This window comes from Mirounga angustirostris, unplaced genomic scaffold (assembly GCF_029215605.1).
Source record: "Mirounga angustirostris isolate CCGP_5_RB_7025 unplaced genomic scaffold, mMirAng1.0.hap1 SCAF_15, whole genome shotgun sequence".
Classification (NCBI taxonomy): Eukaryota; Metazoa; Chordata; class Mammalia; order Carnivora; family Phocidae; genus Mirounga; species Mirounga angustirostris.
In genome coordinates this window covers 91,338,934-91,350,881 of record NW_026991723.1, presented here as the reverse complement: position 1 = coordinate 91,350,881, position 11,948 = coordinate 91,338,934, and the positions used below count along the sequence as shown (strand labels likewise).

The following is an 11,948-nucleotide window of genomic DNA, read 5'->3' as shown; positions in this document are numbered from 1 at the left end:
ATTTCTAAATAAACTTTTTTATTTTAGAAAGGCATCACACTTACCGAAGGGCACAGAGGTAGCCCTGTGCTCCTGCCCCCACACCCAGCATTCCCTCGCCAGCCTCTGGTGCCCGCGGGCACGTCTGTCCTGGCGAAGGAGCCGAACCGGGGTGTCATGCCCACGCTTCACGTGGGCTGTCTTTGTGTCTTTGTTGTCCCCCTAATGCCCCTTCCCTGGCCCAGGGGCCCATCCAAGACCCCACAGGACCTTGAGCCACCACATCTCCTTGGGCCCCTCTGGACGGATTTCCCTTCTGATGACCCTGACGGTTTCGAGGGGGACTGGCTTCCGGGGAATGTCCCTGAGCGGGCATCTGCCTGTGCGCCCGGTGCTTGGGCGGGTGGTGGGGCTGGGAGGGAGACCGCAAGGTGGGGGGGCCGTCCTCATCACGTGGCTGTCACCTGCCATGGTGGCCCCAGTCACTGGCTGAGGTCGTGCTGCCAGGGTCCTCCACCGCGGACTCACTCTTGTTCTCCCCTTCGACACTGTCCCCTTGATCAGGACGTCCCCCTGCACAGCCCGCACTCCAGAGTGGGCTCAGCCACCACCTCTCAGGGGTGCGGCGTCTACGCAAATATCGGGTGCCCGGACCGACTCCGCATCACTTGCTCGCGTGCGGATCCGTGTCAGGCGGGCAGCGGTCCTCCAGCGCGACCTCATCCTGGCCAGCCTGGGCCCCGGGGAGCTGTCCTGTGTCCTGGCGTGCCCCAGGCCTGCGCTCTCGCCACTCTCGCTGACTCGCTCCCTTTCCCTCTCCGGCATCACCAGAGGCTCCGGCCCCTGGATTCGGCCATGGGCCCCAGAAGCATGAGTCAGAGACTGGGGTCTGGGAGTGCAGGGGGGCTTCTGGTCTCGCTCCGCTGGCAGAGCAGGGCGGCCCTGTGGGCGCACTCCCCCGTGCCGTGTGCGCAGGTCCCTCGCGTGGCCACACGTGGCCACCTGTAGGAAGCGGGCGGGGGTGCGCACGGAGGTCTCCGGCTCCGCCCCCGCCAGCCCGGCACCCCACTCCTCTGACAGGGCCAGGCCCTCGGCCTGCCGGGGAGCAGCTTTGTGGGCCGAGTACTGCCTCTCCCACGCACGCTCCCTCGGCCTTGGCGTCCACAAACCCCGCTCCTCTCCCTCCACCCCTTCAGGGTGGTCCAGCCGAGCTACACACGGGCGACTGGCACCTCCCCGGGCATCTACCCTGGCCTTCTCCAGACCCGCCCGGAGCTACTCAGTTTGCTCACAACCAGGCTCCGTGTCGCCCCCGTCTAGGGCTCCCGTCACTCAGCGACACGCATTTATGACATGCCCGTGTCTCTCTGCCACTCCACCGTTTACCCCCTTGTGCGGCTGAGCTCCAGGTCTGCTCACCCGTCACCTCCTGGGGGCCTTGCGGGGGCTCCGCCTTCAGGGGCGAGGTGCAAGCCTGCTACCCGCGCTCGTGCGCAGGTTTGGGGTGGACGTGCTGCCAAGGCAGTCGCGTGAACACCTAGCAGAGTGACCGCTGGACGGCCTGTGCCCGTCAGAGCCGTGTGTCGTCCCCACCCCGCCCCCCGCGGGGATCTAGAGGCTTCAGCAGCCGGGCTGGGCAGCAGATGGGCCGGGGAGGTGGGCGGGCGTCGGGCCCGCCCTTCTCCTGGGGGCTGCCTGCAGGCTGAGGCCCGGGTTCCACTGAGTCCTGACCCGGAGCTGTCACCTGCCCTCCCGGCCTCAATTTCTGACCTGAGCAGTGGCGAGATGACTCTCTGAGCCTTCACGGGGCACGCTCTCGACCATGTCCACTCAGCCCAGGAGACTGAGGCCTGGGAAGAAGTGTTGTGCCCAACAGATCCCCAGCTGGGGTGGGACCCAGGGCCTCATGTCTCCCCGGATGGCCCAGGCCAGGCCGGGCGGCTACCGGCACCAAACAGGAGGAAGTGGGCCCCGCTCCCTTGGCTGCCCAGAGACTGGAGCAGACCTTTACAAGCTGCACCCCAGCCCTGCTGCATCGGGACACCCTTGAGGGACAGGGCGGCCAAGAAAGGCGCCATCAGACTGGTCCATTCCAACCCCCGCCCCACAGCCCTCTCTGGGCAGGGGCCGGACTGGCCCGGAAGCTCCCAACCGACTTCTGCCCATATAAACACTGGAGCCAACCCCATCTGTCCGTCCGCCTGTCCGTCCGTGGACGCAGGCTTTCCCAGCCCCAGTGTGTGCAGAGTGCCAGCTTCATGGGCTCTGGTCATAGATTGCACAGCCCTGCCAGGTCAGGATAGGGCCTGAGGTTCAGGGTCAGGGACAGCCGTGCCCAGGCCACCCTGCGGAGGCCGGGGCTGTGGGGTGCTATCCCGTGATGAATGAATGAAGTCCTCACCCTCCAGACTTCCCCAGGCAGCTCCAACCTGCCCTTGGGTTTGCACCTTCAAGGGCACAATGATGCCCCACCTTCTGGGCCCACAGCCCTGGCCTCCTCGGGAAGGGGACCCCCTGGCTGCCCTCTAAGGGCTCCAGCCCCCACCCCTGTCCGGGTCCTCGCCCTGTGTTAGAGCTTCTTCGGAGCAAAATAAAACAGGAAGTGGTGGCTCGGGAGCAGTTTTCTGGATCCAGGCCCAGGCGGCACACACAGGGGCTTTGCCACCCACCCCCCCCCCCCCCCCGATACCTCCACAAGACGGGCAGACGCCAGCCCCACCCCAGGCCTCCTAAGCTAATGGGCTGGGGGATGGCTCCAGGCTCCCAGTGACTCTAAGGCACAGAGAACTAGGACAGGGAGGGACCAACGGAGCAGGGTGGGCTGTGCCCCAGCGCCTCCAGCAGAGGGCAGCGCTGCTCCACGCCTCGCCGCCCCGGCGCTCGGGGACCCTCCACACGGGGGAGCCGGGCTGAGCTGGTCCCCACTGGGGACTCCCCAGGGGCTCTGCGTGCGGCGGGGAGGCTGACCTGGGCCCTCCGGGTTCTGCGGCTGGAAACGCTCGCTGGAATGGCCGACACTCTGACACTCGGAGAACACAAGGCCACCAGCAGCCCCCGAGTTTAGGGGCTGGGGACTGAGCTCTTTACATGGCCCCGTTCCCTGACACCCCCCGCTCCAGCCCTTCTCCCCACGACTCCCCGACCCCCTCCAGGGGTTCCTGTCACTCGGGGTGTTGCTGCCCTCAAGCCCAGCAGTGGCACTAGCTCTGCAGTCCTGTGTGTCCGAGGCAGGGTGCCAGGGCCTCTCCCCAGGAGCCCCCCGCCCCCCGTCTCCCGAGCGCGCCCATGCTCCCAGCACACTGCCCGCTTGCTTGCTGACGGCGGGACCTCCCTGTCGCTGGGCTCCCGGCAGCCGGGACAGGACCTGCTGCGTAGTTGGTGCTCGGCACGGTCCCGTCCCAAATCCCCCTGCTCCCACCCTCGCCTCTGGGGTTACAAACCCCAGCCCTGCTGGGCGGGCCTGTCACCACCTGATCGTGCTGGCGACAAAGCTCTCGAGCCCAGCATCTCTGGTCCAGGGGCACCACCCTGGGCAGGGGTCGCCATAGCAACTGGAGGCAGCAGGGAGGCCCAAGGCCAGATTACCATGCAGTGTTGTGTGCGCCCATGTGCCACCTGGGTCCCCTTCCTGGGGGGTCACCAGGGGCTCCACTCACGGCAGGAAGTTGGGGTTGGAGTCCCGCCCAGCTGGACGCCCTTGCCTCTTGCACACGGGCCCCTCTGCCCCCCTCGCCGAGGTTAGCACACCGCCCCAGCTGTGCTCCCTGGGGCCTGCATCCTGGAGCACGTTTGGAGGACCCTGGGTTTGGGCAGGCGTGGCCCCCATGGAGGTCATCTCAGTCACTGGCCTGTTCCAGTCAGGGCCGCCCCTGACTGACTGAGACCGACAGGGTCAAGAGGCTCAGCACCGCCCAGGGCCCCCCACATGGCTCATTAGGAAAACGGGGATCAGCCCTCCCAGGCCCAAGGGCAGGGCCACATCCTGAAAACCTGTGAGGAACACTCCTTTCCTGGTCTCCCCTCCTGGCTTGGCAGCTGTCCGAGCCTGCTCTCTGAAGGGGACGCGGACACCTTGCGCCCTCCCAGCCCCCCGGGACCGCCTGGCACGTCCTGAAGGCCCCGCCCAGAGCTGGGGCTGGTGCCTGCGCAGGGAAGCGGGCCACCGGGCAACTGGCGGCCCCACACAGCGCGCTCAGCGGTGGCTTTGGTCATGTGGAAGGCAGGACAAGGAGCCCTCCACAGGGAGGCCACCCTCCCAATTCCCCAGGCCCCCCACGCCTGATCCTCTTTGCAGACCCGGGAAGGAGCCCCCGCGGCTGGTAGTGCGTGCTTCCGACCGGGAAGCAGAGCAGGCCAGTCGTAGCCAGGCCCAGCGGCAGGTGGGGGGCTTGCTGGGGGGAGAGGTGGGGCTCCCTGTGCCCACCCCCTTCCAGGGAGTCCAGGCTGAGCTCCCACGGGCAAGGACAAGGCCTTGACCCGGGCGGGGGGCGCACAGCCCACAAGCACCAGCAGCAGCAGGCTGGTCCGGCCACGGCCGGGGCCCCCGGAGCCACGCAAGGCCTCAGGCCCGCCAAGGGGGAGGCCGTGGGGGGGCGCCGACTCCCCCGGGGGAGGCCGCCTCTGTCCTGCCTCTCACTTCCCGAGGCCCCAGGAGGTCCTTGCGCGCCGGAGTGCAGAGCGGGACCTGTGCACGTGTGCTGTGTGCAGTGTGAACACGGAGTGAGGGCCGTGTGCGCACGTGTGTTGCGTGGACGTGGACGTTGTGGGCAATCGCCACCTATGAGCAGGCCTGTCGTGCGCTGTGCATAAGTGCTGTGTGCGTGCGGCCTGTGCGTGCACATGCGTGGCCACACGTCGTGGGAGCACATTCTGGGGAGGAGAGCGCGAGGGGAGCCACGGGCCTACGACCGTGGGGTTCAGCCACTCTGCTGGGAGCGGCCCTGGGGCCACAGGGCAGGACCGCAGCTCCAGGGCGCCCGCCGGACCAAGAGCACCAGAGGATAGACACCATCGCCCAACTGCGGCCGTGCCTGGCCCAGCCCCCGGAGGGCGTGGCGACGAAGAGCGTCCATCACACGGGACGGAGCAGATGCGGTGTCATTATCTCGTTAGCAACGGGGCAGCCGGATGACATCACTCACTCTGTGGCCCAGTGTGTGAGCCGCTCGCCCACTCGGGCTCGGGCAGCCTGGGGCAGGGCGGGTGGCCGGTGCCCTAGGACGCGGAGGGTCCTGCACGGGCCGCGGAGCAGAGCAGGCCAGGGAAGGAGCACGGCCGCGCGGGGGGCGGGGGGCGATGACCCGAGTCTGGGGCCTCACTGCCCTGGACCGGCCCCCGCCGGTCGGGCAGCAGCCCGGACGCCCGCCAGCCCCAGACAGGAAAGCCCCCGGCAGAACAAACGAGAACAGCGTGGTGATCTATTTTTAAACGCTCGTATTTTGTTTCTCCTCTCACGTTTTTCTGTGTTTTCCTTTCCACGTTCTAACACCGCTGTTGGTCCGTGGCCTGCACCCACGGCGGTGTTCAGAGAACACGCAGGGAAGTGAGTTCACAGTCAAACAGGGTCTCGGGAAGGCCGGCTGGCAATGGGGGCAGAACAGAGCAAGGCTTCAAGAGTCACTCAGAAGGGGAAGAAACCCCTGACCGTCTGGGCCCCACCCCTGCCCGAAGGGAAACGTCCACGCAGCGGTTCGTACAAAGCCCATGCGCTCGTCCGCGTCCGAACGCTCCACTGAGAAAGCTCTCCTCCATCTCTAGAAGCAGAAACAAAACAAGTCCCACCCCCCCATCATCCAAGTATACATGAGGGATAAAATTACATTTGTACAAAAATAGATTTTTTTTTTTTTTACCTTTCCCGATGCTTTAGACATTTTCTCTCTACTCTCTGTATGTACTTGTCACCCTCTGAAGTGTCCGCGGCGCGTCCCGGCTAAGGCATTGCTGAGGATGGGGCCCGATAAGGCTGCTTGCTCCAAAGCATCTTAAAATAGATGCGCTCCTTGCCTTGGGATACTCACTCGAACCCGGATTTCACCAAAGGAGGGGTCCTTATGTACTTGCTTACGTGAAGCAAATTTATAGGAAAACGGGGGGAAAGTCTTGATTAAAAATAAAGACAGAACGTTGGTAACTGCCCCGCGGCTGCTGTCGGCGGCCTCGGCCCCCCGCGGTCTCTGTACAGCAGACGTGTCACATAGCACACCTGCGTGGACGGGGAGCGGGCCACGCGCCCCAATTCCGTGATGGGGACAACATCAGCTGATTACCCACTGGCCGTGCGTCCGCCCGGGCCCTGCTGGCGGCCCCCGCAGGTGAGGGGCCTCCGGCATGGTGTCCGCGCTTGTCACCGGCCCGAGTCCTCTAGAAGCCAGGGGCGCGGGGCCGTCTCTGCCTGGAGACCGCGTGCTTCCAGGTGCCGAGTGCAGGCCCGCTTCCAACGAGAGGCCCCCTGCAGACGCGGGCGTGGTCATCTTCGCTCCCCTGCGGCGGGAGCCCCGTCCCCGGTGTCCCCGCGGGGAAGTGAGTCCACGGCGCCGGAGGCACCCCGGGCTGGGCCGAGGCGGGGATGGGCAGAGGTGGCTAATGAGCTGATGTTAGTGCTATCTTTAGAAAATTAAAGATTGTCCCACCAAAATAATAATAATAATAAAAATAATTACAAAAATCACCGTAATTGAACCAGATTAATAACACTACTAACGGTCTGGTTAAATAAAACTCCTACCTCTCTACTGAGCCATGTGCATCTCCCCACTTAACCCCCTCCCCCAACAGCACTGAATGCATGACAAGGACAGCAGATGGATGAAGAGAGGACGGCCCCGCGTGCCCTCGGTGCTGGGCTGCGGGCTGGAGGGGCTGGGGGCTTCTGGCTTTCTATGCTGTAGCCTGGGGGCCTCGGCTTTCCGGCGAGCAGCCGGCGGGGGACGTTCTTAGGAAGAAGCTGACGCTCCAACAGACGCAGTCCTGGGCTTTCTCCGCTCGAGGCCCCCACATTCCCAAGGACCCCCAGGGAAGTGGGAGAGGGCAGGGCGTGGATGACGGGGTGCGTCTGGCTGCAGAAGGCACCGGGGGTGTCGGGTGTGGGGCAGTCTACCGTTCCCACAGCTGGGGGGACCCCGAGAGGGAGCCCCCAAGGGTGCCACATCACTGCCACAACGGAGCCTCCAAAGGCTGCCGAGTCTGGGAGCTGGGCGGGCCCTACACGCCCCGCCCCTACCGCCCACGTGGCAGGGGACACCTCCCCACGTCACAAGCGGGCGGGTGACAGAGGAAGGCGGCTTTTCTGCGGTCTTCTGGAGCCTCTGCCTGGTGCCTCGCCTTCAGCTTGGCTGGGGACCCTGGAAGGCAAAGCAGGGACACCTCCTTCCCCACGGGGCCTGGAGACCCCTCCCTGCCTTGCCCCAGCTGGGGAACCAGACTCTGGGGAAGGCATCCCCCTCCACCCCGGGCTGCTCATGGGGGCCACAGGAGGGAAGCCAGGCTACAGAGCAACCCCTCAGGAGCTGCCTGCATCACCCCCACCAGTGATGAACGCTGGGTTCCTGGAGTAGGAGGCGTAGGACTGGAAAGTACTCAGACCAAAGGGAGGGCATTACAGTGCAAAAGAAGCGGATTCAACCTGAGAGAGCCCCTGCACGCCCAGAGCCCAGAGCGCCCCAGCCCAGGAGGCTGCGCCCCTGCCCAGCTCGGTGGAGACGCTACAGAAGCAGGCACGGCCTGGCCTGGGGAGCCGTCAGCCAGGGCACGTGTTTGAAGGGGCCCCACATCCGGCTGTCCCCGAGGGGCAACCAGCTGCAGGCCCAAGGACGCTGGCACGCCACAGTCCCCGATTCCAAGAGGCTCCCACACAGGACAGGCCGCCAGCAGAGAGGGCCTCTCTGCCAATAGCTCTAGGAAGCAACGCCACCTGCCCCTTCCCGCTGGGCTTACGTGCCCCCAAGTCCCTCCCCTCTGCACACCCGCCGTGGGTCCCCGGCTCCCTCCAAGTGTGCACAGCTGCTGAACACCCCCTGGGGAACGCACCCTCCTTCCTCCCATCCCTGTGGGTCTCCCAGGCCCAACCTCTGCCCATGACAGATCAGCACGGCCCAGGACTTCAGGGAAGGCCAGGAAGCGGGCTACCCTGCAGAGACCGGGGGCGGGGCGCTGCCCCTCCGCACAGATAGCAGACAGAACCGAGGGCGGGCCGTACACGGGGTCTGCCTACCCCGGCTTGTGTGAGGCTGTGCGGGGGGAGAAGTGGAAGCCAGGGTGACGCGAAGAGAAAAGCAAGGTGGGGAGGTGGGTGACCCCAGTCCCTGCAGCCTTGAGGGGGGCCCAGAACCCTGCACGGAGGTCGGCTCATGTCCTGCTTGGCTCGGGGGCGACACTGCAAGTCATCTTTGGAAAAGGGGCTTCTCGCCCTTCACTGTGAGGGAAGGGAAGCCTACTCGCCCCAGAGCCCCCCTCGTCCTCCCGGGGGGCAGGGCGGGTCTTCTGCACTCTGCTCCTGAGCCTGGGTAGGGCGCCTGACAAGAGGCGACGGGGGTCACTCCAAACACAGGAGGGGAGCACAGGATGTTCCCAACGCCGAGGGTGGCTCGGGGGCAGGGCCTGCAACCCGGAGAGCCGCCCCCACTGCCCAGGGAAGCGTGCGGGCCTGGCCGGGCTCACAGCAGTTCCGGCCCCAGGAAAGCCACGGCCCGGCTTTGCGGGCGAGGAGCACTGAAAACAGTGAGGTGGCCACGCTCGGAGACTTAGCAGGCTGCGCCCCCACATCCGCAGAGGCCAGGCAGAGAAGGGGCGGGGACGGGGCTCAGCTGAGAAGAGCGGCCAGGCGGGGCGGCCGGGCCGGCGGGCCTAAGTCATTTGGTGGGGGGCTTCTAGCATTTCCATGAGGAAGGTGTCGATGGGCGTGTCCCCGATGAGCTTGAAGAAGAAGAGATGTTCCAGGCACTTGAGGCCGATGGAGCGCAGAGCCGGCAGGCGGAGCAGCAGCTTGGCGAACCTGTGGGAGGGCCGGGTGAGGGCAAGCTGGGCCGTCCTCCCACCCTCCACCCAGCGCCTGGCGACCTCCTGGGGACAGAGCTGGTCCCGAAGCCACAGCAGCAGGGCCCGGCCTGCGCGGAGCCTGGGGGGGGCCAGCCCCTCAGGCAGCAGAGAGAGCAGGCCAGGGCCTGGGAGCAGGAGTGTGCTGGGTGGACACGAAGACCCCGAAGAAGGCCTATGGAGTAGAGACCTGGGGTGAAGAACCAGAGGCAAGACGGTGGCTGAGCTGGTGCAGGCTCAGTAGGGCTTCATGGGAAAGTTAAAATACGTGGGTCTTCTCCAAGGGCAACAGGGAGCCACGGCAGGATTTTAAGCAGGGGAGAGAGCTACAAAAACGGATCTGAGTATCAGCAATGCCTCTGGCTGCAGTGGGGAGACCAAGGTGGAGTGGCTCCTGGGCCAGGGGAGCAGGTCTGTGCTCAAGCAAGCCTCCGCTCATAAAGCATCGGCATCCCGTGTGTCCCAGGCCAGCGCCCACCCCTTCCCCAGAAATGGCTCTGCTGGAGCTGAGCCAGAGGCCCGATCCCAGGCCCTGCCCGGCCCGGTCGGGGGGGGGGGGGAGGGAGGGGGGCGGAGAGACCGAATTGGGGAGGGCAGCGGGAGGTGCTGGGGCTCTGGGAGGAGGGACGCCAGGCTCAGCTTCTCGGCTGCCAAGGACAGTGCCCTGTCCCCTCCAGGGATGTCCACAACCGTCCCCCACAACGGCATGGACCCTCATTAATTATTCACAACGTCTGTATTTCAGGGGAGAAAGCCCTGTGGTTGGCGGCCACACAACCCACGTTTTAAAGGCAAAAACGCAGTGTAGAGGCTGGACCGGGGCCAGGGAAAGCTGTTTTCTGCTGAGCTGGCGAGATGGGCTGTGGCGGGGAGCCAGGAAAAACAAGCAGGCCGGCCCTCCGTCCTCCCCGGCAAGTCTCCCTTTAAACCAAACCAGATGGGGGCTGCGAGGGGCCGGGCACAGTCACCCGTGTGTACGGCTGAGTGGGCGCCAGGCCGGGGCGGGGGGGGGGGAGCGCGGGGGCGGGGCAGAGGGAGGCCTGGCGCCCAAGGGTGGGGGGCACGCGCCCTCCGAGGGACACCTTATTGGAGGGAGGGGCACGAATCAGGACAAGACTTGCGAGAGCACCAAGCCATAAACAGTTCACCGTCCCCGCAACCGTGCGCCCGGCACTGCAGGCCCGGGAATGAGACCCCAGCCCTTCCGGCGCCCACACAGCCCTGCACACGTGTACAAAGCACCCACTGTGTGCCAGTGTCCATCCCGGCTGGGGGTAAGCACGCCAAGGCCCTGCCTCCAGGGATTCCCTTGAGGGGCAGAAGTGCCCCGGCTTCAACCTCGTGCTCTGCAAGGACAGGCCCTTGCTGCACGCGGACCGGTGTTCTGGGTGGGCGGCAGGAGCGCGAGAGCATGCACTCACTCGGGGGCGCGGGGGCACACCGCCTTCTAATTCACACAAGGTGCCAGAAGGGCTGGGGGCTGTCTTGCTGGGGCAGGGGGTCATGAGACCCTGAGGCCCCCCAAAAGCAGGGGCCGGGCGGGGGGCTCACCTTCCCGGCTGCTCGGGGTACTTGTGTTTGCAGTAGGCCTCCAGGGACGCGTAGACCTTCTCCCGCAGCGCCTCCACCTCCGCTGGGTTCGAGAGCCCCTTGGAGTCTGCAGGGGGAGGGGCCGCAGGTCAGAGGCCTCGGCCCAGAAGGCTGCGCGGGGCACCGGGGCACTCAGGCCCGCTCCCTCACGTCCCTGCTCGGCTGGGGCCAGCAGCGGCGGGGCAGGCTCTGCCCCTGAGGAGGCCGCCCCGGGCTTGAGTCCCGGCTTGCCACTCGCTGGCCACATGTGGCCCATCCCTGGACTTCCCTGCACTCAGCTTGCCCATCGGGGGTCAAGTGCAACCAGCTGCCCTCACCTTCTCCTGGTTACCACGGCAACCAGGCTGAAGCCGGACCCTGGCTGCCTTCAGGACTCAGTTCCTTTGAGAGGGAGGAAAGCTCAGAACTGTCACCCCCAACAGCCAGCCCCACACAGGGCAGTGGGGGGAGAGGCCGACAGCCAGCCTGAGCCCTGGGACCCTGGAGGCAGGAGCCCAGTCTGGAAGGCGCTCTGCCCGTGGACAGAGATGCCTGGGACCTCAGCCACCAAAGCCTCCAGGGCCCAGGGGTGGGATCTAAGGAGGATGGGACAGACGTTCCAGGGCTTAAGCGGGTGAGCCGTCACGGGCCTTCCTGACCCAGTCAGAGCCCACCCATACCAGGCACTCCTCTCAGCTTCCCTGTCTCCTGGGGTTTCCCACGACCCGACAAGCCAATGGAGATGAACCCCTCTCTCTCCATAGCGGCCACCACGTGGTGTCATGCTAGGGCTCACAGGCCCTGGGTCTGGCCCCAGCCAAGTGTGGCCCATCCTGATGGCAGAGGGGACAGAGGCTGGAGACCACAACTGCCCGCCTGGAGCCATCTGAAGCCGCTGGCCCCAAGTGGCTCCGCGGTGGGACAGACCTGCTGTCAGGTCGCCTGAGCCACAGACTGGGGGGCTCATGCCAGCACGGCCCCTGGCAGCCTGACACCCCAGCAGGCGCACCGGGGTCCAGCGTGAAAGCCGCAGGTAGTCTGGGGCCCTGGGCACCTTGGGAATGTGCCAGGCTTCTCCGTAGCTCAGCACCCCAAGGCCCTGGGGGGGGCCCTCAGCGCCAGCCATGTCCTTCCAACAGCCTTACACCCTGGGGGACAGGGAAGCCGTGCCAGCAGCCAAGCCACACACAACTGGATGGAACGGGGACTCCACCCGGCAGGGCTAAGATGCGCGGCCCCGCCTCCCATGCTGGCAGGACCACAGGCTCGGAGCATAAACCCGGGGACAAAATACCCCCGGAAACGGGCTCTCCCCACGAGAAGACACTCCTCTCCCACAGCCAGACCCCTCCGTGCTGGAGCTCATG

At 65.9% G+C, this 11,948-nt stretch overlaps 1 protein-coding gene across 3 annotated transcripts in view; it reads right to left on the bottom strand.

The window, feature by feature from the left end:
* Positions 1–5,395: 5,395 nt before the first annotated feature.
* The window catches only part of RXRA (retinoid X receptor alpha), a 99,225-nt gene continuing 92,672 nt past the window's right edge, over positions 5,396–11,948 (bottom strand). For 2 of the 3 annotated variants that reach the window (XM_064579606.1, XM_064579604.1), the window contains exons 9-10: positions 10,564–10,669; positions 5,396–8,971 (exon numbers count right to left, since the gene is read on the bottom strand). In XM_064579606.1, the coding sequence (XP_064435676.1) occupies positions 8,824–8,971; positions 10,564–10,669 (254 nt within the window). In that variant the 3' untranslated portion in view covers positions 5,396–8,823. Of the gene's footprint in view, positions 8,972–9,256; positions 9,339–10,563; positions 10,670–11,948 lie in introns of those variants that run through there. The other variant, XM_064579605.1, reaches the window with a different exon arrangement.